This window comes from Varanus komodoensis, unplaced genomic scaffold (assembly GCF_004798865.1).
Source record: "Varanus komodoensis strain SLA01 unplaced genomic scaffold, ASM479886v1 scaffold12, whole genome shotgun sequence".
NCBI lineage: Eukaryota > Metazoa > Chordata > Lepidosauria > Squamata > Varanidae > Varanus > Varanus komodoensis.
Genome location: NW_025335349.1, coordinates 15,315,821 through 15,341,448, shown reverse-complemented (window position 1 = coordinate 15,341,448; position 25,628 = coordinate 15,315,821). Strand labels below are relative to the sequence as shown.

The window sequence follows — 25,628 nt, the reverse complement described above, 5'->3', positions numbered from 1 at the left end:
TCCTCTATCATAATGCTGAGTTGTACAACCAATGAAGAATGCAAGAACTTTCCCCTGTGATGCTTTACAGGCTTTGCTGTTGCTGCTGGTGAAACTGCTTGCTGCAGTTATTATCTTCAGGGGAGGTAGTACTGTCATTTTCTAATTCCTCATCATCTGGTATACTTTCCTTGTTGTACTCTATAATTTTCTCAGTCTTACAGACTTGGAAGTGATGGCACTTCTTTGCAGCAGTTCCTTCTACATGCTAGCACTGAACCTTGGCTGAATAAATGAAATAGCAATGTATTTTATATTCATCCTCCTCAAAAAGGATGTGCCTGTTGGTGGCAATCTTCTGTAGGAGGAATTTAGAAAGGCCAACTGTGGGGATAGGGACTTGGTTACATTCACTGTAATTAGAATGTTCAGTACAGCATCTTCTCAGTGCTCTCTCCATAATCATTAGCACAGAGAGTGCATTACAACACATGGGCAATTTCTAAGTAGGGCTGTGTATTGAAGCTTTTCATGTGTCAACCAGGTCTTGCATCACATCAACAGGTCTGCTTTGACCCTCATTTCAAACACCAATGTTTTTCTGAAACATAATCATTTACAGTTTTTTTTGCTCACAGAGTCCCTACAGCATGTCCAATATACTGTTCCAATAGTACACTCATCCAAAATAAATTTGTGCTCTATAAAAGCTTGACTTCATTAGATAACATTTAGTGCTTCCACTGAGAAGCTGGACTGCCAGAAGTGGGTGCCATGGATGAGGCAATCTTAATTAGTTTGTTTATTCTAAATGATGCATTGTTCAACCCTGAATGAACAATAAAGTTCAGAAAATGCACTGAACATAGTTTAGGCCTGCAATATGCACTGCAAAAAAAAATTATCTGTTGCTAAGCACTCCACTGATATCTTCACTGGAATTAACCAGTCTTCAATAGTTTTGTCAAGGTTTTTTGAAATGCTTTCCTCTGTGTATGAAGAAAATGGTGAGAGTCAGAGTAGTTGCTTGTTGAGTCGATCTGTAGTCCTCATCTGCAGTAAGTCATTGCACAGTGACACACAGATAAGACTTGACTGATCATTTGTCCATGTGACACTACTTCAAAGTACATTCTCTCCACCCATACATTTAAAATTCTGATGGAATCCCTTTCTGAATTCAGAGGCAAGGACTGAAACAGCAATTATATTAATGTAGTGGCCAGAAGAGATGTCCCAGACACAGCCCAGTTCTTGCAGGGAATCTAAGAATACATCCTCTTGCACCATGGAGAAGAGCAGCATGCATTGAGTAATGGATTCTGCCACTGCGTGTTTCAACCTTGTTGCCTGGACAGTGTGTGGACGAAAGTTCTGTGTTAGCATGTTTCCAGGACAACGGCTTCTTTATTAGTGGGTTGCCTTCTCTGTTCGTCTCCACCAAATTATCCAGCATTTGGCCTTTGCATGATGATGCAAAGAAACCAGTTACTACATAAAGAAACCAGTCATACCATCATTGCTGCTGCTGCTGCTGCTGTTTGTCTTTACTATATTTTGGCACAGGAAGTGGATGATGCAGCTCCACATATTTATCCATGGCAGATGCAAACACTTGTTGGCAGTCACCCTTCTTCCCCTGACACATAACCTCAGTAAGCCATGCAAGTAACAGCATCCCTATCATTATGATCATGTTTCATGATCATGCCACACATAAAAGGTCACTCTCCCACCATCTTTTCATTGATGGTTGATGGAAGTGGCCAAATAAGTAACAACTGTGGTTTACTCATCTGTGTTTATTCATGGTGTTGGTGAGATGACCAGTTCCAATAGGTGGAGGATCTTTGTTATTCAGATAAAAACCCCATGAACCTTGCTGGTATTGTTATTGCAAGAAGACTGAAAATGCAAGCTTCTTCAACTTGCAAATCCATTCCATAATTACATTCTGGCCTATTTTCAATTTTGGCACAATTATCTCAAGATATATATCATTTAGTGGTTCTGGTCCATCACCATCTCTTCTTTTTCTGTCACTCTAGGATAAAGGAATAATGCTGGGGGATGGTTTGGCAAATCATTTGTCATTGCTACAGGATGACTGATTGTGATCTAGTGTAATGGTTATCCTTTGTCATTCTGTGGCTGCTGAATCTCTACGAGAATGATGTCATTACAGCTAACAAGTGATATAAGTGTTTCATCACATACTTTCAAAATAAATTATAGGTGAGCATGATGTTCCTCCAGCAATATTGTTGGCTGTACACCTTTCAATACCAATATTTGGAACATTTCTTCTGGCACTTGCAGTATGGCTTGATTATGGAGGTGACCCCCTATTTCTTCTCCTTCCAAATATTGTTGAACTAAGATGTCTACACTGACCGTCCTTTCGTATAGTTTTTGATTGCAAGTTTGCGGAGAGTGTTTTCTTTGGTTCTCCATATTCTTATGTCTGCAGGGAACAGATGCATGTAGTGAGTTTCTCATGCACATCCTTCATTACAAAGTGCTTGCACTGCAAGACACATAATGACCGCTGTTCCACTGTTGACAATGCTACACTGCTAAACTGAGGCAATTCCCAGGTCAAAAGAGAGACAGTGTATTTCCCTAATGCAAAACCATAAAATAATGCAAATATCTGGTTTATAAATCATTCCTTTTAGTGGCCAAAAACAATATATTTATTTGGCAAATCTTCACATTGGTGTTGAGCAATAAGTAACATGTCATTCTTACAAACATTAGCGTGTACATATTCTTTAATACAAAAAATGTCTTCCAACATCTTTTGGTAAAAAGAAGAAGAGCAATAGTATCATATAAAATAATTCCTCATCTTCCAAATTATTTAAGTCTGTGTGGAAAGGGGAATTCAGGTGTGTATGGTGTGGGAGGGTGCTGTCAAGTCCATTAGCTGGTCTGTGACTGAACTGGAGGTATATATTCTTGTTCTCATATTTCTGATAAATATACCAGCAATCACAATTCAGATTTCACACAGGATTCTTTCCCAAGTTGGTACCCTCAGATGAATTGCGAGGGAGTTTTGGCAGTGTAGTTCTGTAGATATACCCCTAAGTTTGCCTCTTGTAAAGACAGCTTTCTCTCCCACCCCCAAAGTTTCTACCTTCCACTCCTAAATGAAAACACAAACATGGATCTGTTGGTGGGCATTTGTCACACAGATGGTAGATGTTAGTGTACATTAACTCATCAAATAGCATAATCTTACCTTTAAAGTACATAATACAGATTTGAAGATCCAGTACAGTAGGAAATATGGAGATTTCTGGTTGGTTAGATTTGCTTTTTAAAAAAAAAGGATTCTTCAGAGGAAACAACTTCCAGACAGTGTCTCTACAACTAAACAGCAGCAGCACCTCGCAACTGACATGACAAATAACAGTTGCTATGTAAGTTTTCTAGAAAACTCCCCTCCCCCATGTTTGTCATAATAAAATTCATAACAAATATAACTTCCCCAAGAAAGTTAATTCTCTGAAGAAGATGATGTCCCTTTCTCTTCTGCATATGATAATATTTATGTAATGATTGCTGTATATGTATTTACAAGAAAATATTTGAATAAAATATTTCTATTATGGAATATTGTTAAATAAAGATACAACAAATATGCTGCTGGAGAAAAAAACCAATGCAGCTTTCTTCTGCTGTTGCAGGACTTTGGTTCACTATGTTAGCCTTTACATCATGAACTTTATTGTATCACAAGTAAAATTACTGCAGACCATAGAAGCATTGACCCTGGAAGATGAACTTATTCCTCTGGAGTATGATGGGATGGGGCTCAATGTAATAATGAATCATTTCTAGAGGCACAGATTGAGGATATAATCATGTAACATATTTTAAAATGAGTATATATTTATACATTTTAAAGCATGTATTTATTTATGTCTCTTTTTTAAAAGGGCCACATAATATATAACTTATTTGAATAGCATCTGATTTGTGCTTTTGCCAGTGAAATAAATTATATGACTTTTTTCAAGCTGTACAGAATCCACCAGACCTGCAGGTACAGATCCAGCGCAAACACCACAGACTGGATTAGCCAAATCCAAAATCATTTCAATCAGTTTCGGTTTTCTCTGACATCCATAATTGAAGGTTATCAAAAATATACGAGGCTCATTGGTTTACCACAAAGTACTACCACAGCTAACATTCCTTTCCAATATGTCTGAAAACAAACAAAGTCATGACCATATGAACTGGTAAGTGGTTCTTCAAGTCATCATCTGTGACCACATTTGGTTATGCACCTGCATATGACACTGATTCAAAACATTCTACAAGCTCTGGGCTTGGCTCCTGCCTGAGTTCCAAGTCTGCTGCTGCAGAGGAATAAAGAAGCTGAGGCATTGAAGGTAGGAGATTTTGCGTGTTAACAGAAAAACAAACCATAGTTACAGTTAAGAAACCTATTCTCCTTTTTCATGGTCTCTGTGACTTAAACAAAGAGGTGTCTGAAAAGGAGGAGTTTTACCAGTTGAGGAAGATGTCATGCCAGAAATGAAGACAGGCCTGCTCTGCCAAAAGCCACATGAGCACAAGTTCTGATATTAAGCAGTATTTTTAATGAAGATTGGGAGGCTGAGTCCAAATTGCTACATTACACAGTTATGGGAATGAGGGGGCTGCATTAATTGTGCCAGTTGGTAAGAAATCTGGCTTAAACTTGGTACTTGGCAAAGTATTGAGATTTTGGCAAATGATCTCTCTTGAGTCCCATGTGGCAGACAAATAAGCAAGAAGATTCTGATGTACAAATGTAGAATGAAAGTGCCCTTCAAACATGTAGAGAATGAAGCTCGTTCTCCACTGAGGAGGAATGCTGAGAAAGGAAAGTTCGTAGCATGCTGTCCCGAGTTAGATAGAACTTTGGTGGGGAGCAGGGAAAACAGTCAAGGCATAAGATTATCTTGTCCCTAAGAAAAGTTAGGAATTCTTGGTCATGCCTTAAGGCATATAGTTTGCTCACTCTACATGCCACAGTAATGTAACAAAAAGCCACTTTCTTCATGAAGAGCTGAAGGTCAACTGTGGTCGTAGGTCAAAGGTTTTCACCATTAACTGAGTTAATGCAATTGACAGACTTCAGGCCAGGATCAGTAGGGAGACCAGTGGGTATAAATTAGCAAATCCCCTAAAGAACAGTTTAATGTGAAGATGTGAGAAGAGAGAAAAAGGTTCAATATTGTTATGATTAGTCAATATGGCTCAGTAAACTTTGAAAGGAAAATAGCTAAACCTTGAGATTTTGTTAAAAGGTATGTTCAATATGTTCAGTAGGCTACAGGACTTTATGTCCTGCTCTGTTGTATCAAGAACATTCAGAAAGCACACATTTTCAGTATACATTTCACTTGGCAGGATAGAAAGCCCTGGTAGAAAGTTTCTGTAAGGAAGTAGTCATTATTTCCAGGACCTACTTGGAGAATCAGTGAGGTCATCTATTATCCATGAACTAACAGGGTCTCCAGCTCCAGATAGGCTGGCTTTGTGAAACAAAAGGGAAGTATTACAGAAGTCATAAACAAAAGGCACAAGTGAAGGTAGAATAGTTGCTATCAAAGAATACAGCCTAATGTTAAAAAGTTCGTTCTGAATTTAATCCCTCTATCCCTGTTTCAACAACAAAAAACGTTAGCTCCAATCTCATGGTGATTCCTGCTGCTTGCGGGACCGACAGTGGGAATATTGGAAACTAATTACACTAAAACTCTGGATTGCAAGCATAATTCGTTCCGGAAGCATGTGTGTAATCCAAATCACTTGTATATCAAAGCAAGTTTCCCCATAAGGTTCAATGTAAATAAGGTTAATCCATTCTGTAACTTTTTTTTAATCACAAAAATTTGAAGCGGGCACGTTCGGGGGGGGGGGGAGATGGGCGCGATTGCGGGTGCATCCAAGGAGGGAGGTGGGCAAACTCAGGAGGGGAAGCGGGCATGATTGCGGGCGCACTGGGGGGGGAGACAATGCTCCCCCCCAAGAGAGAGAAGAACCAGTGCTCAGTTGTGATGTGACGCTTAGCAGGCAACTTGTGCATAATATTCATATGGCAAGACATTGCTCATTTATTAAGTTAAAATTCAGAAAAACTTTTTGCTCATCTAGCAAAACACTCACAGACAAAGGCTTTACTGTAATTGATCTGCTCCTTTGTTCTGATGTCCAACTACTGGACTGATCATGTTTTATCTGTCCCCATCTAACTGGTCTTATTCAATGGAGTTTTTTGCTGAATTGAATATGGTCTGGTTCTCACCAGCCTCTTGGCTTATTGCTGGGCCTGCTGGCCTTGGCATTTCAGCTAAGAAGTCCAATCCTGTCTTTTCTTCTAGTTCTGATTCAGATTATGAGGTAACAGCCTTGGAATTATGTACTTTGGAGAAGTTGGCTTCATCCCTACAGAAACCATGACTGGAGTGGTCTCATACAGAGTGGGGCTAACAGAGTAGAGGACATTAGTCTAATGATGTATTGGTTGTTGTTTGCTTGGAATTGGCAGGTGTCTTCTAGTTCTAGTTCCAATGTGAGGCATTATAAGGTGTCTGCTCTGTCCTGTGATAAGTCTCAGTTGGAGTTCAGAAGTGCTCCTATGAATTGCTAGATCAGAGATCGGATGGGACAAGATTCTTCTTTGCTGACCTATAGGTTGAGGGATTGCTGATGAGAAAGGACAATGTTGATATTGATGGTTCATTGGTGGTGAGAGGGGGCTACAAAAAGCCAATTGTCTATAAATGGAAAAATACATCCCTTGAAATGTCAGATGAGTTGCCACTAATGCCATACATAATGCCAATGTGTCAGTATAGATGTGGAGGTGACAGATTAGTATCCTATTTCCACCTTCCAGAGTGATGTTTTCATTTGGTAGACAAAGATGATCGTTTCATGTATGTACTGCAAAAGCCTTCCTGTTAAACTTTTGATCTAGCATCCTCATGAACTCTTTCAATATGGAGTCAAGTGTGACATCTCAAAGATATAGCACCTGCCATGGTCTTTGAACTGCCATCAGCCATGAGCTGGGTTCACCTGATGGCCTTCTAGCTTGTTGGCTTGCCATGCACGCTTCATAGTTCTCCATGCAGAGTGACAGGGATGCAGTGGTACAGATTCTGTGTCCCAATGAGTTTACTTTTCTTTGTTTTATCTTTGATTGGAATACTTGGCACTATTATGGAGTACTTAGAGATGTGGATGAAAGAATAGAGGAGTTTACCCAGAATTGTGTGATTTTGCGCAGAAATTTTGGAAGCATCAGGATGGTAATTGGTAGATCTAAATCTGGTTGTATCTTTTAAAATGTGACCAGGCCTGGGGGGAATTTAATCTATAGTCGAACCAATTTTGCCATTCCAGTGGTTTGTTCCATGTATGTCCTAATGTCATCCAATGGGGAGAGAAGATATTCACCTCCTATAGCAGTGTCCTTAGGAGGCTGGAGCCCAGACAGAAGTGGAAGGCAAACCTAAGCAATACCCTCCCTGCTCATCCTGTACCAGATAGGAGATGTTGGTCAATGTTTGTGTGCAAGGGACCAACGATGGCTGATAAGTTGTACTGCTAGCAGTGCTTTCATAGCGCACGGTGGCACTGGGATAACCTTCCCATAAAAAGGCACAGAGGTGTGCCATTCCATTTTTCCTGGCCCGTTTTATAGATGCCTGTCAGGAACAGGAGTCCACTCTGTGTGGCTCCAAGGCAGACAAGGTAGTTGGAATGCACAGTGGGTGCAATTTTTGAACAAGACTTGGGATACCAAGTGGCAGTGAGGAAAAGCAAGAAAAAAGTAAGAGAAATAACTTTTTTCAGTATCTCAGAAGAAGACAAGATTTTGTGCTAAGATTTTCAGATATTTTAGAGAAGTGAAAGAAAGTTTTACATATTGCCAGTTGCTGCAGCAGATTTTAAAAAACAAAGAGAGAGACAGACAGACAGAGAGAAGCAGGCAGTAGCCACACCCAGAGCAGAAAAGACAAAAAGTATACAGGGTTAGGGTTAGCTCTACAAGGTTCTGAATGATTCTTCTTCACAGGTGAATACACCTCATATGTGTGAGTCACAGAGACCAAAAGAAAAACAATGGTAATTTGAAGAAGTGCACTAATGTGTTTGTATTCATGTCCCCCTACTTAAAAGGTCCAAGGAAAACTACAATACTGTTTACTATTCATTACTAACAAGTCATCCCTATAATAACATTCAGTATTTTATACTTTTTGTAACATTACCTAAACTTACATTCTGATACAAACATGCTCCTCATACTTGCATCACTCCTTTTACAAAATATTCTTTTAATAGTACCTAATTGGATGCTATGACCAACTGATAATATTTCCACAGAACATATGAGTTATTTTTTAATAAAATAATCCTTTGCTTCATCCTACCTTCTGTCAGGAAGAAAGTAAATTTTAACATAGGGGTTTCTTGGCCTCCCATCTTCCCTTGAAGGAAGATCCTTTGCTCCCAATATTGTGACTATCAACTGATGACCAACTTTGTCATACCACAGTTTTATCTGCAATGAGAAAATATGCATTAGTCAGCCCAGATAACTACAAAGGTACAATAAATGTATCTTTTAGCCTACCACTGTATCTATTTTATTACTACAATGAAGATAATTTATCTCATTCTAATTAGTGACATCAGTGAACAAAATAATAGAATGTGCTGTTAAAAATGTCTTCCATATGCATTTGTTTAGCACTTTCATACAGAAAAAGTAGTAGGGTTTTTTTTTAAATTCTGATCTCTCCTCTCTCTCTCCATATGTTCATTGGGTCTACAGATATCCTACCACTGTAGTATGAATTCAGCAATTAGTGAATAATGAATAATGATTCATTCCTACTCTGATTAGTATATAATATAAAGAAAGGCTGTGAAATGAAGTTGTAGACCTACCCAGTTTAAAGTACTTTTATATCCAACTTATGTATGCTACATACAAATGTATAGTTACCATTTTACTGAGCCAACTCAGCAGATAATTAAAGCCATATGGCACCAACTTATAATTCTCCACTTTTAAACCACTTGTAATTCTCCACTTTTTTCTTTCAAGTGTTAGAAAATAATTTCTAACAATTTGTGAGAGACCCTACCAAATGTTTAGTTATCCTAATATAACCATTATTTCACCAAGCAATTCTGAAAATGAAACAGAATAAGAATATCTGAAACTTGGACTATCATATGATGGTATGGTCAACTATGACTATTACTACCAAATGCAGGATGGAAAGGGAATTGTAGACATTCTTTTTACAGAAAGAATTGCTGGTTTTGATGGAAGCAAGGATATTCTCCACAGAGTACTAAGCAGATGCTCATTACTCTTTGGAAAAAAGATAAGCTATGCCATGCCACACCCACCCAGTTTAACTGACTGTTTATTTTCACTGTTAACAGGTAAATGCTGCAACAATAATTCTAGGATCTCTCAAACCATTAGCAGGTGCAATCCAATAAACACCTATTTAATGAATATCTCACTGAGTTCAAAAGACTGCAGCCTAAAAGTGGAATCAAGACATGCCCTAGTAATTTCTTTGTATCTTTTGAAATTCAAATAGGATATTGCCCCTTTACAACATACTGCTTAGATATAGTCTGTTTTAAACAATATTGCCAAGAAATTGGCTAGAATACTGTACTTCAGAGTACATAAGGACAATTTTCAGGGGATACAGGATTTCAGTTAGGCAGGAATTATCAGGAGCTGAACTTTTTACAGATGCCTGAATACATTTTAAGATGCATGTTTGTATTTTTCCAAAACTGAACTTCTAGAATAAATTAACAAAAATTATGTTATGTTATATTATCAACACTGTGCTCTTATTTTCCATTTTAGTGGCATAACAAACTTACAACGTTGTGTTAACACTATGAAGGTGGATTCTGGCCAAAGAACTGAAGTCATTAGGCTTTGCATGTTGTCTTTTTGTATCCTATTTTGTTCTCTATGACCTAATTCATGCAGTTTTAATTCAAAGTAATGCATACTTATTTCTCTAAATTAACAAGAATTCCAGTCTTACAACTAAAAAAATTCCATTTTTGTATTTAAGCAGTAAAATAGCATAAAAATAATAAACCTACATGGGATTTATACAAAAGATGAACATTGCCACAATAATGTTTTATAACAAAAGCCAAGTAATGCTCTTTACAAAAATTAAAAATAAAATAGGAAAGCATGCAGCAAAACAAGATAAGCATTATGGCATTCTTACAACCTAGAGTTAGATTAATCTAGAGTACCTTAAGGGATACCTAATGAAAAAAGGCAAACAACTTGTACCCAAATAGCACTGTAGAATATACTTATCACTAGCAGTAATAAAAAATGATTTTGCATTCATTTTTTGTTTTCAGTATTTCAACAAACATGTCAAAATATAAACAAGTACAAATTCCTTAGACAAGGTACAAATTTATTTGCCCATCTTCTACTCAAGGAACTACTGTCATTTGGAAAATGCAAAAAGGAAGTATTAAATATGAAAATGAATGATTTAAAGAGACATCACCTTTGATATAATGAGGCTAAACAAGATCAACCTTTAGTTCGAGATACATGTTTATGCGAGAGAAACCATTAGTATTACTGTTAAAGATCTGTGTTTAATTAGATATACATTAAAAGCAAAACTAAAAACTAGTTGTCTCTTTAAATGTTAATTTAGTACTCTAATTCCCATGCAATACTTTTTCAAGCTGCTCACAAGACAATATGGAATTTCTTAATACTGTCTGAACCAACATAGTAAAATAAAAAATGGTAATGGAAAAATGGACCAAACTGTGATGGGTTCCTACTATGCATTTTCCAAGACAAACAAAAAGAGAAAAAAGCACAAGTTTAGTTTCTGTCAGGCAGATTAAGCCTTTACCTGAACCCTAGGAACAAAAGGCGTTGTTCTTCTACTAAGGCTTTGGCTCTGGTAAGCAAAATTAAAGAAAAAGCAATAAAACAAAACCAAAAAAGACAACACGCTCGAAACCAAAAGACCAAAAATAAAACAAGGACACACAACTTTAAATACTGCTGTACACCAAAAGATGTTTATTTAAAAGGAGCTACTGAAATGCAATGCATAAATTAAATTCGCAAATGCATTATTACACATCTAAAGATTCAGTATGTTCTTCTATCCTTTGCATTTTTATCTGAATAAGAAATAACCTGTTTCATACAGCAACAGCATTTGCTAACAATTGTCCCACCCTTTATCTCTGCCATTTAAGCTCCAGCTTCTTCCCAACTTTCTATAGAAGGACAGAAAGGACTTTCTGTGCATGGTTTAATAACAACAGACATTTAAGCTATAAAATACAATCCTATACACAATTTCCTGGATGTATGCCCTGTTGAAATGAACAGACATGCACAGGATTGTGCTGTAAATTTGCAATGTTATACCCAAGTTACCAGGAAGTAAGTCCCATTGAACAAAGTGGAACTTACTTCTAAACAAACATGCATAGGATTGCTCCTTAAAAGGTACACAATAATCAATATACTGAGATGTAAAGAGGGACTATAAAGCATTAACAGATGTAACACAATGTATTTAATAATCTGTTGTTGTATGAAATATATTTCATAATTCTCTTTATCATGAAAGTCAATCATAGCATTCCTACAGTTAAAGGAAGTATTTGTTGGGTACACTCAAACACTGAAGCATGTCTAAAATTTATACTTCCAGACACTCTTATTTAGAGACAAGGCCCAGTATACAGCTAGGGTTAGCCCTAGCAGGTATGAAAAAAAAGAATACCATTGAGCATGTTCAAAAAGCATTGTCTCCAGCACTCCCCAACCATAAATTGCTGAGATTAAAAACCAGAGTGTCCAGGCAAATTAAACCCCAGTAATCCTTAACTTAAAATTAACCAATAATAAAATGGAAAGTTTGAATACATATAAAATCATTTTCTGTAAAACTTGATAGGAAATTAAGGCTAGGAAGTGTGTGTATTATAATCAATAACATTACAACATAGACTTATACTTTTGCAAAATATACAGTATAAGAACGTATGTTTCTACATTTCCAAAAATCAACACTTTGGAAAATATTTTGACCAGAAATTTCTTTATCTATTTTTTCAAGATTGGCTATCAGCGAAAAAGGAGCCTAAAAGAAAGTTATCTGATAGAACAGTAACTGGTTAAAGAACAGAAAGCAGAATAGAAATAAAAGGTAAGTGTCTCAATAAAAGGCTGTACACAGAGAGCAAGTATAGCATAATCATTAGAGAACTGGGCTGGGATTCCAAAGATCTGAGATCTAGTACCCACGTGGCTTACTTTGGCCCACTCATGGACTCTCACCTACCTTCTTATTTGAGAGAATATGAAGTGAAGGATTATAGAAGCCATTTTGCATTCCATCTCACAATATAAATATAATAAAATAAAATAAGTGGGGTCCCTCAGGTATCTGTATTGAAACTTGTACATAAATGATCTGGAATTAGGAATAAGCCATGAGGTAGCCAAATTTGCTGATGATACCGAATTACATAGGATGATTAAAAGAAAAGGGGATTGCAAAGAGCTCCAAATGATCTCTACAAACTGGCAGAATGGGCATCAAAACAGCAAATGCAGTTCAATATAAGCAAGTTTAAAGAGATGAACACTGGGGCAGAAAATCCTAACTTCACATATATCCAAATAGGATCTGAGCTAATGGTAACTGACCAAGAAAGAAATCTTTGGGTTGTGGTGGACAGCTCAATGAAAATGTAAACCAGTGGTTGGCTTCATGTGACTTGACAAGTCATACTGGGATTTTTTTTACTATTGTTGGCCTGTCATGTTGCCCATAGTATATTTAAGGGGCCCCTCTGCAGCAGGAGATGTACGTGCCTGATCAGTAACCTCATCCTCTCTGCTGCACCTCAGGGCATAAGTCCTGTAGAGACTGCTATGGTAAGTCAAAATCAGTTCACAATCACAGCTGTCAAAGAGATGAGCCTCATTCCTCCCCGTGATATCTTCTAGGATACCAACTGGAGGACTGAGAGGGAAGGAGACAGTGGAAGGGAGTAGACTTGCTGCCATGAACCTGATCATCTGTCAGGCACATTAAGGTAAAAAACTGTGAACCATGGTAACCACGCAGGATTGCTTGCTGTGATGTGTGAACCCAGCCAGTGTGTAGATATAGTGAAAGGGACAGTAAAAAGTCAAGGTACATAATTAGAAAAGGAACTGAAAATAAAATTGCCTTTATCATAGTGCTGTTTTACAAATCTTTAGAATAACTGCTTAGAATGCCTGGGCTCTGATCATAGCACCTTGAAAAAAGGATCTTACAGAGTTGAAAAAAGTGAAGAAAATGGTAGCTAAAATGATAAAGGGACTAACTGTCCTAAGAAGAAACATTACATCTCCTTAGGGGGAAAAAGAGAGTAAGAGTAGACCTTAAAAAGATGTACAAAATTGTGCATGGTATAGGGAGAATTTTTTCTCCTTCTCATAACACTAGAAGCCAAGGTCACCTTCAGAAATGAGGGTGACTGGGGGAGACTGAAGACAGATGAAAGGCGATACTTCTTCACACAACACATAGTTAAACTACGGAATTCACTTTTGCAAAATGAAGTAATGGCCACCAGGTGGTTTTAAGAGGGAACTGGCCACATTCATGGAGGATGGGGACTATCAGTGGTTAGTTGCCTCGATGTACCCAAGTTACTGGGGAAGATGGGTGAGAGGTTGCTGTTGAATGTATGACTGGCTTTTGGGTTTCCCATAAGCAGCTAACTGGCCACTGCAAACAGAACTAGATGGACATTTGTCTGATCCAGAAGACTTTTTATGTCCTTATGATTGGCTCAATATCTAGTTAGAACCCCATCTGAATTATGCAAAAAAAGTCCAATGCAGCTGAATGAAGCCCATAGGAGGCCCAATGTTATATATCAACTGCTCCTATCCTAAGACATGCAAGTGATACAAATGTATTTTCTGCTTATTTCTTAGAGAGCAGCATATTTCTAGTATCTGATTCTATATATCACTTAAGAATCTTCTATCACTATGTATGTTACATTCCTTATTTATTTATTACTTTCTATTACTTCCTTGTGTTTATTGTTTATTAATTGCTTATTAATTAATCTGCAAAGCTGTAGACTACAATATTCTTTAAAGATAAAATGAGTGCCAACAGCAACCACTTCATAGCACATTTTAAGCCCTCACATGTTCAGGCAAATATCCGAACAGAGTTTTTGGAAATTATAACAGTATATCAGGAGGTAGACATCTAGATGCCAAGATGTGTCTTAGGCATCTGGAGCTCGAGCAATGTAAGCTTAAAGAACTGACACGTTACATTTATCCCAGAAGAATACAGGTAAGCAGTATAGATCTTAGACTACTGAAATGACATTTTACCAAAAATGCATTTCATTTAGAAGGAACGCATCACATACTACAGTCACCTCAGTTCTGAAGTTATCAAAGTCAATGTCAGTAGAGCACTGTTCAGTAATTTATGGAGTTATTACAAGTAGCTTCTTTACATTGTAGTATGGAGTGAAAAGCTTTACTCAGTTTACCTAAATACAATAACTGAATCTGGTCCACAAGCAGTCACTCTATTAACGTCAATATTCTGCCAGATTTTCCTAGAAGTTGAAAACAGTGCCTTGCAGACCCCCCTTGACTTTTCCATATTTTCTTGTGTTACAGTCTGGAGCTGACATGGATTTAATTGGCATTGCTATCACTTCACATATACAAGATGTGTATGTTGTACTGTGAAGGTGCAAAATATTTTTATTGTAGGCACAAAAGCTAAGTAAATAAAAACAGATTGGCATTTGCTTGTTGCAATTTCCCCTGAATCTATACTTAGTAGAACTACCTTTGGCAACTATCACCAAAGGAGCCCTTCTTCGGTACATCTCTATCAGCTTTGTGCATCTGAATCCAGCAGTAGTTGCCCATTTTTCCTGGAAAAACTGTTCCAGTTCTGTCAGCTTGGATGGAAACAGTTGGTGAGCAGCAACTTTAAAGTCTTACCATAGATTCTCAGTCAGATTGAGATATGAATTTTGACTGGGCCATTATAAGACATTCAGATTCCTGTTTTACAGTGTTACATTAGCTGTGCATTTATGGTAATTTTTCTGCTGTAAGGAACTGTAACTGCACATAGGTAAATTCCATTTAATTACTTACAAGTACACTGGATTCAGTAGGTTCCACTAGAGCTTATTTAGTCACATCACAGCTAAAAGGGCAAACAAATAGCTAACAAGTGCCAATTAGTATTTCTTTACCTAACTTTTGTGCAACTATAAAAATGTAAAGCATGGGGAGGGGGGTAGGAATGTAGGCCATGGCAAAACACTGAAATGAGTAAAGTAGAGACGCTTATCTCAAGGCCAGGCTGCCCAGGTGGACAGGCAATCTCTGGGAATAACAAAGTTGTACAGTTGGCAGAGGAGGACTTGGACAGGAGTGTTTCTCAGACTTGGGCAAAGTAAGGACAGCTCTTGACACCATGATGTGTCAAGAGCAAAGGAAGGCAACCCAATTAGAGGATTGGAACATGGAGAGGAAATGTGCTCAGTTTCAGAGGCTCCTCCCAAAGGCACCCAGGCATGCTCATAAAGAGCGTTCCAGGAAGCGAATACTAGAATGGGTTCAACAAAGTGCTCAAGGCATGCTCAAAGATTCATTCTGGGCGTTCTGTGCTTTTTGGTCAATAAAGAAAGCTTTGCAAAGAAAAAAGGACTGTGGCTTTTGAATGTGCAAAGGAGGAATCCTAGCTCACAACACTTGGCAATGTCATATGGAATTAGAGTTCTCCTGAAGTTTGAGTCAGATTGAATGGAGGTGAGATGTCTTTTCAGCTGTCAGGACTCTTTGAGAACAATCCAGCAAAGCCCAAACACCTATACTTACAGTTTTATTTTTTCATCCATGGTAAACTGTGTACTATCAAACATCCATCCTTACACTAAGTTTAAAGTGTCCCCCAGAAAACACAGTACCTCTGCTCCAAAAATAAATCCATCAGAACCCTGGGCCCAGCCCAGCCCCAAACTGCTTGCGCCCCTCAGCCACCACCCTTCGGCTGTCAGCCCAAGGCCAAAAGCCCAGGACATGACCAACAAGTTAAGTGCTCTGGCCCTACCCTCACAAGCAGCACCCCCCCCCGGCATAGTTCTCACCCATGCCCACAAGCCTTAATGAATAAGTAGAATAAATAAATGAATAAATTAAATAGTCACACTTACACATTTTCCTATGGTAAAGAAATGCAGGTGCATATCTCCCATCAGAGAAGCATTATTCAAGTTTTATAAGCAGCAGTCTCTTTTGTCTTAAGAATGGAAAGGATCAAAAGATCCAGCCCAGAGCCTCTTCCAGCTTGACTATTCCACCCTCTCCCACAGTAAGGTCATCTACTTCTAGTAGTCCGTCAGAAAGATCTCAGGAGAGCAAGGGAGGCAGGCAATGTCTGTCTCAGAGTCAGTCCAACTAAACTAGTCCTGTTCTGACATCTACCTCCAACTATGCTGTAGAAACACTCCTAGAAGAATGGGGGAGGCACACAGACAACCATAGAGCCTGTTCCAGCTGTCCCCACTCCTTCCTCAGGGCCATCTACCATCAGCTATCCTGTGGAAAGGATTCCAAGAGACAGAAGAAAGCAGGTGAGGATAATGCCACATGCCCACTCTTATTCCAACTGGACCATTCCGCCTATCTAAAACACCATCTATCAACAGTGTGCAAAGGATCCAAATGACTTCTTATATTGTTTGTATTGTATACTGTGATTAACAAATATTGATGTTACTTGCAAGGAGCCTTCAATGTATATCCCAAAAATTAGCATACAAATAATGGTAACAAATTATAACCCTAAATACAATACTTAACAGATCAAAAGATAGGATATGATATATTACCATAAACCAGTTTGAGGGAAATCAGAGTCCACATATTTCTCTAATTTTGTTATACTGAAGTTGTCTTAAAGCAGCCCCAGAATGATTTCAACAGATATAACGCAGGAAAAACACACTGAGAATTACTGCTTTTCAAAACAGTTCAGCAGCAAAGTGGCTAGTAACAGCAGTTACATAAACTGTAGTGAAAACCCAGTCCCATTGGAACTTCTATCTAAATTTTGAAGAAATTACAGATAGCTCCAAAAAGAAAATCTACTGCATTCTTGAGAGAATCCATTCACTTCAACGTTACTTCTACAGAATATGTATCTGGCTGTTAAATGTCAAGTTCCTGTCCCGCATTAGATAAAACTTAACAATTAAGTGAAATAACTTACTGAATGTGGATAGAAATATATTTGTGTTTTTGTTGGTTTGAGGGAATGAGATGGATTATGCTGCTTTAGAAAGCCCCCCACAATATCTTTCTTATAATGGAAATATTTTTTAAAAATCACTTTCTCATTTTCATATATTCTGTATATTTTGTGGCCACAAATACTTTTGTATTTTGAATCTACTTTTGTATTTTGAATCTTATAACTTTTTCCAAAACCAGTTTTCCTATTAAAATAACACTGTCAACTACTTTAGCAGAAACAAATGCACATTTCAAAGGCTACACACATCCAAAAATTCTAAGATTTTCAAAAACTGAAAGTTGTTATTCTGTTTGGAATTCTTTCTTTTTCTGTGTGTATGAATGTGAAATTCTGTACTGATAGAACTACTGCAGCATGGCCATGATAAATTAAGTAGATGACAGTGAGAAGTAGATGACAGTAGAGAAGTTTCCAGAATAGCTCGATGCTATAATGGACTTTTTCTCAGGAAAACATTATAAGAACTGCTTATTCTGAAATTTCAGTTTTCTGAATTACCAAAAAAACCTTGGTCTAATTTTTCAGTGTCATGCATGGGAATCTACATTATCCTTGCACATTTTTTCTAGACCCTGCTATATATAAACGTTTGAGTTTTGTGCATTCATGATATCTATCTGGAAATGGAAAATACAATGTCAAAACTTAAAATATTGCACATAAATATCCTAAATCAAGGATAGAAAGAATGTGCTTAATAAGGTATAGCCTCCTTAAAAAAAAGTGAATGAACTGAAGCAGCAACAGTTTTAGTATGCAATTACTTGACTTGTTTCATTAATAGTATTTTATTACAAAGAACAAATAAGACTCATCAAATGTTTACATACTGAAAGTTGTCCAGATAAGAACTGTGGAACATCCCTCAACATTCCAGGGCTCATGGGAGAAGTGACTGAAATAGAAGGCCGGTCCATTTTCTGAGATTCAAATGAGCTAGAACCTGAAAGTACAATTTTGTTAAAATATACAAATTATAAATTTCATAATCTCATTAGGTAAACATTATGATAGAAATCATCTGAACCTATTTAAACTAGTGTTTCATAAAAGCACTTAATTTTGGCTGGATTGTGAGAACTATTTTTTAAAATATCAACTATAGGAAATAAATACAATCTTTGTTTTTGTTCATTCTAAGGCTGAAAACTAGCACCTAGAAACATGTGGTTTAGACTTGATTTTCAGTGGTATTAACAGCTCAAGAACAACCTAAGAAATGTCACTGGAATTCATTTGTACTAATATGCTTCTTGAGCCCTGAAGTTCAATTCTTTTATTACATTTGTTAAAAAGATTTCAGTAGAACTTGTCTTTTGATATTTTGGTATGGCAAGATCAAGGATTCTTAAAGTAATTGTTTACTTATTCAATTGCTTTTAGAGTAAGTGCAGGCCAATAACGTTTTACAACAGGAAACTAGATAGGTTCTTTCTCCAGTGGGATCATTTTCCTATTGTATCTGGAAAAACACTATTAACTGGTGACTAATGCCAGGAATAATTGTTTTTGGTTTGCATAATCCATCACCCATAAAAGCACTTTGAAGTTGAAAGAGGTATGCAAAACCAAAGCTGGAAAGAAAGCAACATCCCAGTCTATATACAGTTATGCAGATGAATTTGTCCTGCTGTTATGTTCTGAGCTGTTGCTCTGATCAGCTGGTATGTCCTGTTCTTGACAAATGCAGCAGAATATTCTGATGATATGATTTACTTTATTTCATATAGGAAAAATCTGGTTTGGGCCAAAATCCTAAACACTTGGGCTGAAATCCTATATACACCTATGTGTGTGTAAGCCCCATTTAATATGGTAGGGCTAATATCTAAGTAGTTATGCTAAACATTGCATTCCCTGGTGCATTGATATCTCTAAAATATAAACATACTTATTTTTCAATGCCTAACATCATGAAATGTATTTATTTGATAAAACTGCAGTATGCAACATTAACAAAAACCAGGAAATTAAAAAATGCGATTAACATCAATCCAATTTTGTCCACTCTACCTCCTTTTTAATAAAAGTAGCAGGAATTTTTTTTTAAAAAAAATCAAGCCTAACACTATATTTTCTGGTAGTTTATTATTAAACAAGGATTGTAAAGATTACTAGAAGACACAGAAAAGAGATACATATACAGAAACAAAGAGTTAAGGTTAGGAAAAAAAACATAATCTGCTTTTCAATTTCCAGCTTATGGTTGGATATCTGCTATTACATCTATCTGATCCCCAGAAATGGAACTTACTGGACTCCAACTGTGTATGTGTACTGTCAGGTATTCTGGGAATATCCCTGCAATTATGAAGAGCAAATCACACTTAGTTTATAATATACACAGTTAGCGCATAACAATTGTGCAATTGGGCTACAACATCCAGCACTGTACAAGAAAACCTTCCTCTCCTCTTTCCCGTAACATCTGTGCATGCACATATCTGGGTGTTCCCCAACCTTCCTTAACAGACTGAGGAAGGCAGATAAAGATATCCATTCAGCACTGGTGCCCATTCTGCTGGTAGACAGACATTGTTTATTATAACACTATTTCCATACAGTTATATGAACTCGGCTAAAAGACAGAGACACGATAGTTTATTTTAAGGTCCAACCAACTGTTTTAAGGATGGTGTTATTATCTACAAACAGACTATCTCAAGAGCATGTATACCTGTTGAAGTACACTGTAATAGCATGAAAGCCTATCACATTCCCCCAATATCTCAATATCTCCCAATGTTGATATCCAAGTAGAAGCAGATTAAAAGCACGATCCCATGCAGTTTTGGTATTTGATAATATCTTAATCAGATTGGATGCAGGTAACTTTACAGAAATATAAACTGAAATAAGTTTGCTTAAACCCAACTGATTTTAATGGGATTTAAGTATGCTTAGCTTTCTTTTGCTTGTCCCTCAAAGAAGTATGTCTATAAGTCTTACTCTTAACTATACTTCAAAGTATGCATTTGCAGTTAACTATTACATTTAAATAGACAAGTTAAGACATAATAACAGACTATGGAGTACAAAAGTAACCCTGTGCAAGTTTCTGGTTCCCCACCACAAGTGAACAGTTAGGATGACAACTGTCCATCACGTTTTAGATGTTATGGAGAAGTGTGGTCACTTGGAAGTAGTAGCTTTTGATTTCCTTCTCTCATGTGTGAAGTGAGAGGGGCCTCAAGAGCCCAAGGCAACACACATGTTCAAGCCTGTTTCCAAAAAAATAAGTATGGCTTGTAATTTTGTTTGCATGGAGCCAGGGCTTTTTTTGTCTTAGAACGCACCAGAACAGCGTTCCGGCACTTTTTTCCCCAATGGATTTTATGAAGTGATTTTGAACCACGTAGCAGATCAGCAGCAAATATTATTAACATAGCACCTGCGGGCTGTTTTTGTGTCTGCTATCTGATAGAGAGATAGTGAGGGTGCTGCTCGGCTTGGGATGCTGCTCTGCTGCTCGGCTTGGGATTGGTGCATGTGGTCGCGCCCTGAGTGCTTACTGCCGGTGGTGACATGAGTTCCGGCACCTTTTTTTTTTTTTTTTTTCACAAAAAAAGCACTGCATGGAGCTATGTGTTGAAATGTTCATGAACAAGGATCTGCACAGGACTGATGTAAAAAATCAATCTGTAGTGCTAAAAACTGATCTGTATCTATCCTATAATTGTGAACAAAAATATAGAATAAGACAGAGAATTGTTTATTTTATCCCTCACTTCATCCAATGGTACAAACGTGTTTTGTAAGAACACTGAGAATTTGTAGTGTGACAACTCAGATACTATTAATTTACTAAAATTTGTCTAGCCCAACTTTCTACTATAAAGATATTCAAGGTGACTTTCAATATACACTAAAGAGTAAAACAATAAAACAGCCTAACATTAATAATACAAAGCTAAATAGCAGTACAGAATAAACGTCAACCCACATGGAGACGGAAAGCTATTTTTAGTTAAAAGCCTGGATAACTAGGACAGACTGGCATAGCACCTGACTAGCAACAATAATGCAGTTTTGTATTTAATTATTCATCTGTTGGTCATAGGCAACCAGGAATTTTACTCAGAAATAAACCAGAAACCATTGCAAATCTTTCAATATTGGTACGATATGATCAGTATGATAAATTCTAGCCTGAAGCTGACAACCCTGTCTGAATCTTACAAATATTTTAAGAGCACCATCACATAGAATAGATTTTAATAAGCACTGCATCAATGCAAGAGAACGGAAGCAAGTGGAGGGTTAAAAAAGTTAACTGATTGTGGAACAAACATCCATTAAAATCTGCCCACTTCTGTGAGATCTCATATAATCAATTTGAAGTTGTTGTTTAAAAAAAAGCAAAATAAAATAAAGTCTGTGCATGTTTTAAACAATTAAACAATGTAGCCCTAATACAACTCACCCAATTGGTCTTGAAACTACAAGTTCCACCTGTGGCTCTGGTTTGGATTCTAGGATGATATTGTATACTTCTTCAAAGGTAGCTCCTTGCAAAAGTCTTCCATTCCATTCTAACACTTCATCACCTGAAACAGTAGTTATACAAGTCTGCTAGGGAAGGAATATGTATCCTATGAACCATGATTTGTGTGTGGACAATTTAATTGTTTGGCTTTTCTTTTTGTTTAATCTGGAAATGCTTGCCTTTGCCTTTTCACCTTTTGTTTTCATGCCAGCCTCACAAGACACACATGTTAGAGAGAGATACCAGCCTCATAAGCAAGCCATGAAGAGGCAAGCAATGAAGAGAGGGGTCGGAGCAGCACATGAGATGGGTGATCAGCTAGCTGGTGCATAAGGTGGGCAATGTGTGAATACAGTCTGTAAGAAAGGCTCTTTGGTTGCAGTAGAACTTACTTACATACATATTCTTAGAATCAAAGAATCAAAGTTAGAATCAATGTTAATAATATCTATTCCACCATGAATGAATTTTCTGAAGAAGGTATATCAGACAAAGTAAAGAAGGGGAGAAATACAAGAGTGATACTTTTCTTTGTACAGTTTCCTTTCCAAGCCTGCTTCAGAAAAACTGATTTCTTCTTAGCTGAGTTTTATTTTAGATAGAATTTGAATGCCTATATATGTTGATATTTATATCAATATATATCATGGAGCTCATACTGTAAGTGTGGGTAAGTGTAAATAAAATGTGCTGGATATGGGTCTGCCTTCAGAGCAGACCTAGATTTGTAAATAATACATAAGAAATGCATGTTGGTTTCCCACTGGCAGTGAACGGAGAGAGACAAACTGGGCTAGATTGAAGAGGTGAGTTAAAGAGGATGGGATCTAATTTGATCAACTTCAATTTAGTTTGCCTTGTTCTGATTAAGTTGTTAAATTGTCAGTGGTATATTGTATAATTTAACAAGGGGTTAAAAGAAATAATGAAAAGAAATGGGTTCCTTTTTCATCACTACAGCAATAGTAAATCTACATTAATTGTTTAAAGACACAGATAATGATTTAACCCGGTGTTCAGCTTACTGGCTTAACAGCTATTGCTACTTCTCTTGTGAGTAGCATGCTGACTTGTATAATTCTGCTGTTGTAATGCTGTCAAATCGTCTCCAACTCCCTGTGAATGAAAGCCCTTCGAAAAGCCCTATTCATGACATCCTAAGGCTCTGGCTTCCCTTCTCAATCCATCTCCTATTTGGTCTTTCTTTTCTTCTTCTTCCATCAAATTTCCCTAGCATAACTGTCTTCTCCGGTGACATGATGTGTCCAAGGTATGGCAGCCTCAGTTTTGTCATTTTTACTTCTAGGGAAAGTTCTAGATTTATTTGATCAAGGAACCTTTTGTTTGTGTTTCTGTATTTGCAAACCTCCCCTCCAACATTAAGTTTTGAATGCATCAATTGTCTTCCTGTCAGTTTTCTTCACTCTCCAACTTTCACATCCATACATAATGATCAGGAATACAATGGTGTAAATGATCTTGGCCTTGTTTTCCAGTGAAGCATTCTTGCATTTGATTAACTTTTCCAGTTCCCTCACTGCTGCCCTTCCAAGTCTCAGTCTTCTCTGAATTTCTTCACTGTGGTCTACACTGCCCAGAGAGCCCTAAACTGGGCTATAGACTGCAGTATAAAAAAGCAAAAATAAATACATCCATTTGAGCTGATAACCAAACTAAGGTATGCACAATCTTTCACATTTTCAATTTCTTCATTTTTGCCAGTAAAATTCTTTTGTTTTTTGTTTTCTTAATATTCAGCTTCAGTCCTGCTTCCACACTTTCTTCTCACACTTTCATCAGGAGTTGTTTTTATTTGCTGCTGTTCTCTGCCAGTAATAGAGTGTCATCAGCTGATGTCTCTTCCACCAATTTTCACTCCTTCCCCTGATTCTAATCCAGCTTTCCTTATATTTCCTGAATGCAGACTGAACAGATAGTTCAATCTTGTTGCTTTAAGAAGACAACAGGAAGACAATTTTCTTACTTTATCTGTCCTTTAATTCCTTATTCAAGTCACTAGCATGTGTTGGCAGTAGCTTGATTGAAAAATATGAGGGATGGGGAGAGAGTTCCTTCCCCACTTTTCTTGCCTTCAATACATAATCCAAGTTGTACCATATAACTGACGGATCGCCTGTCCCCATTTGTTCCTACCCTGCTATTAAGATCAGGTATAGAGGTCCTTATCAAGGAACTCCATACCAAAGAAGTAAAGGGGGTGGTAAACAAAAGCACGGCCCTTTCAGTAGTGGCATTCTATATTTGGAATATGCTTTCATGCTGCTATCTTTATTATCTTTTTGGCTTTTTATTTATCATCTATTTTAAGAACAAAAAGATGGATAATTTTATATATTTTTATCTTAATACTGTTATTGTTGCTGCTGTACTGAGCAGGTTAACTTTTGTAATTGTTGGAGTTTATTTCCCGTTTAGTATATTTTAGTGCTTGTTTTTATTTTGGATATTTTATTGTATATTATTATTTTATTACATTGCATTTTTATATGGCCTTCAGCCAAAGCTCTCTGAGCAGTTCACAACCTAAGTCACACATCCAGATTTCAACCAGTTCTGACCATGCTTAGCTTCCAAAATAAGGCAGAATCAGGCAGTTCAACCTAACATGTTTGCTTGATAACCACCCACAGGGTATTATGGGCTGGGGAGTGCGATATAAATATAATAAATAAATATCACTTCAGAAAACAGGCACTTCATTGCCTATTTTATATGCAGTACTTCTATCAGATATAACTGGTATAAATTTGCATAAAATGCATGTAAGATATGCTACAGAGACCGAAAAAATTCTATTTGGGATAATCTCAATTTCTGCAAGAGTATGTACAGTTTGTTTTTAGCTGGCAGTGCTCTCAGCAGGACAACGGCAATCAATGCACTGAATTCACACAGTGCAATAAGCTAAACATCAAAATGGAGGATTTCCACTTATTGAATGTAACTTAATGTTCCTCTCATACCTGGCCTAAGGTGTCCCACTGTATCAGCTAAACTTCCTTTTTTTACTTTGGTGATAAATGCACACAGCCGACCCGATTCAGTCATTTTTCCTCCAACAACCTATTAGCAAAAAAAAAAAAAGGAAGGGAAAATCACAGCAATATACATATAGTTACAAACTACTAGGAAAGGTTCATTCATATCGGTGATAAACAGCTGCCCAAATGCAGAACAAATATACTATGAATTCATGACATGTTAAGTACCAAAACCTGACCAATCATTCCCTTGAGTGAATTTTCCAGAGTAAACACTTTAACTTTTGTAACCAAAATATGTTAGTTCTATAAATTGTCCCAATTAATTAAACTGTTTCATGTGCAGGAATTTATAGCATAATTTATGCAAATTTCAAATGCACACCTTTGTATGTGCAGACTGTCCCTCTGCTGAATTTACAATTTGCATACAGCATATCTGTTTGCGTATCTGAGCATTCATACATGTCTGGGTAGCAATACATACATAGGGGAAAGAACCAGAGTGATGATTATATGCATTCACACAAAACTTAGAGGCATGAGAATTTAGAAGTATACACTGAAGTAGATAACTATTTTAAAATATGTATTATCTTATTAAAGGGAAAATTTCAAAATGCTAAAGAATTCTCTCCCATTAAACCACTTCAGCAGTGCTAAACAACTTACATATTTCTATGTATTGTGGGCTGCTAAAAATAAAAGCACCCAACAATA

General features: G+C 37.1%; 1 protein-coding gene across 8 annotated transcripts in view; it reads right to left on the bottom strand.

Annotated features, from left to right (window-relative positions):
- Positions 1-25,628, bottom strand: part of RIMS2 (regulating synaptic membrane exocytosis 2) — a 367,376-nt gene that overhangs the window by 166,280 nt on the left and 175,468 nt on the right. For 4 of the 8 annotated variants that reach the window (XM_044421755.1, XM_044421757.1, XM_044421756.1 and 1 more), the window contains 6 exons: positions 24,891-24,990; positions 21,844-21,967; positions 19,675-19,721; positions 18,251-18,363; positions 10,941-10,988; positions 8,427-8,557 (listed from right to left, as the gene is read on the bottom strand). In XM_044421755.1, the coding sequence (XP_044277690.1) occupies positions 8,427-8,557; positions 10,941-10,988; positions 18,251-18,363; positions 19,675-19,721; positions 21,844-21,967; positions 24,891-24,990 (563 nt within the window). The remainder of the gene's footprint in view (positions 1-8,426; positions 8,558-10,940; positions 10,989-18,250; positions 18,364-19,674; positions 19,722-21,843; positions 21,968-24,890; positions 24,991-25,628) is intronic. The other 4 variants (XM_044421758.1, XM_044421765.1, XM_044421760.1 and 1 more) reach the window with 1 other exon arrangement.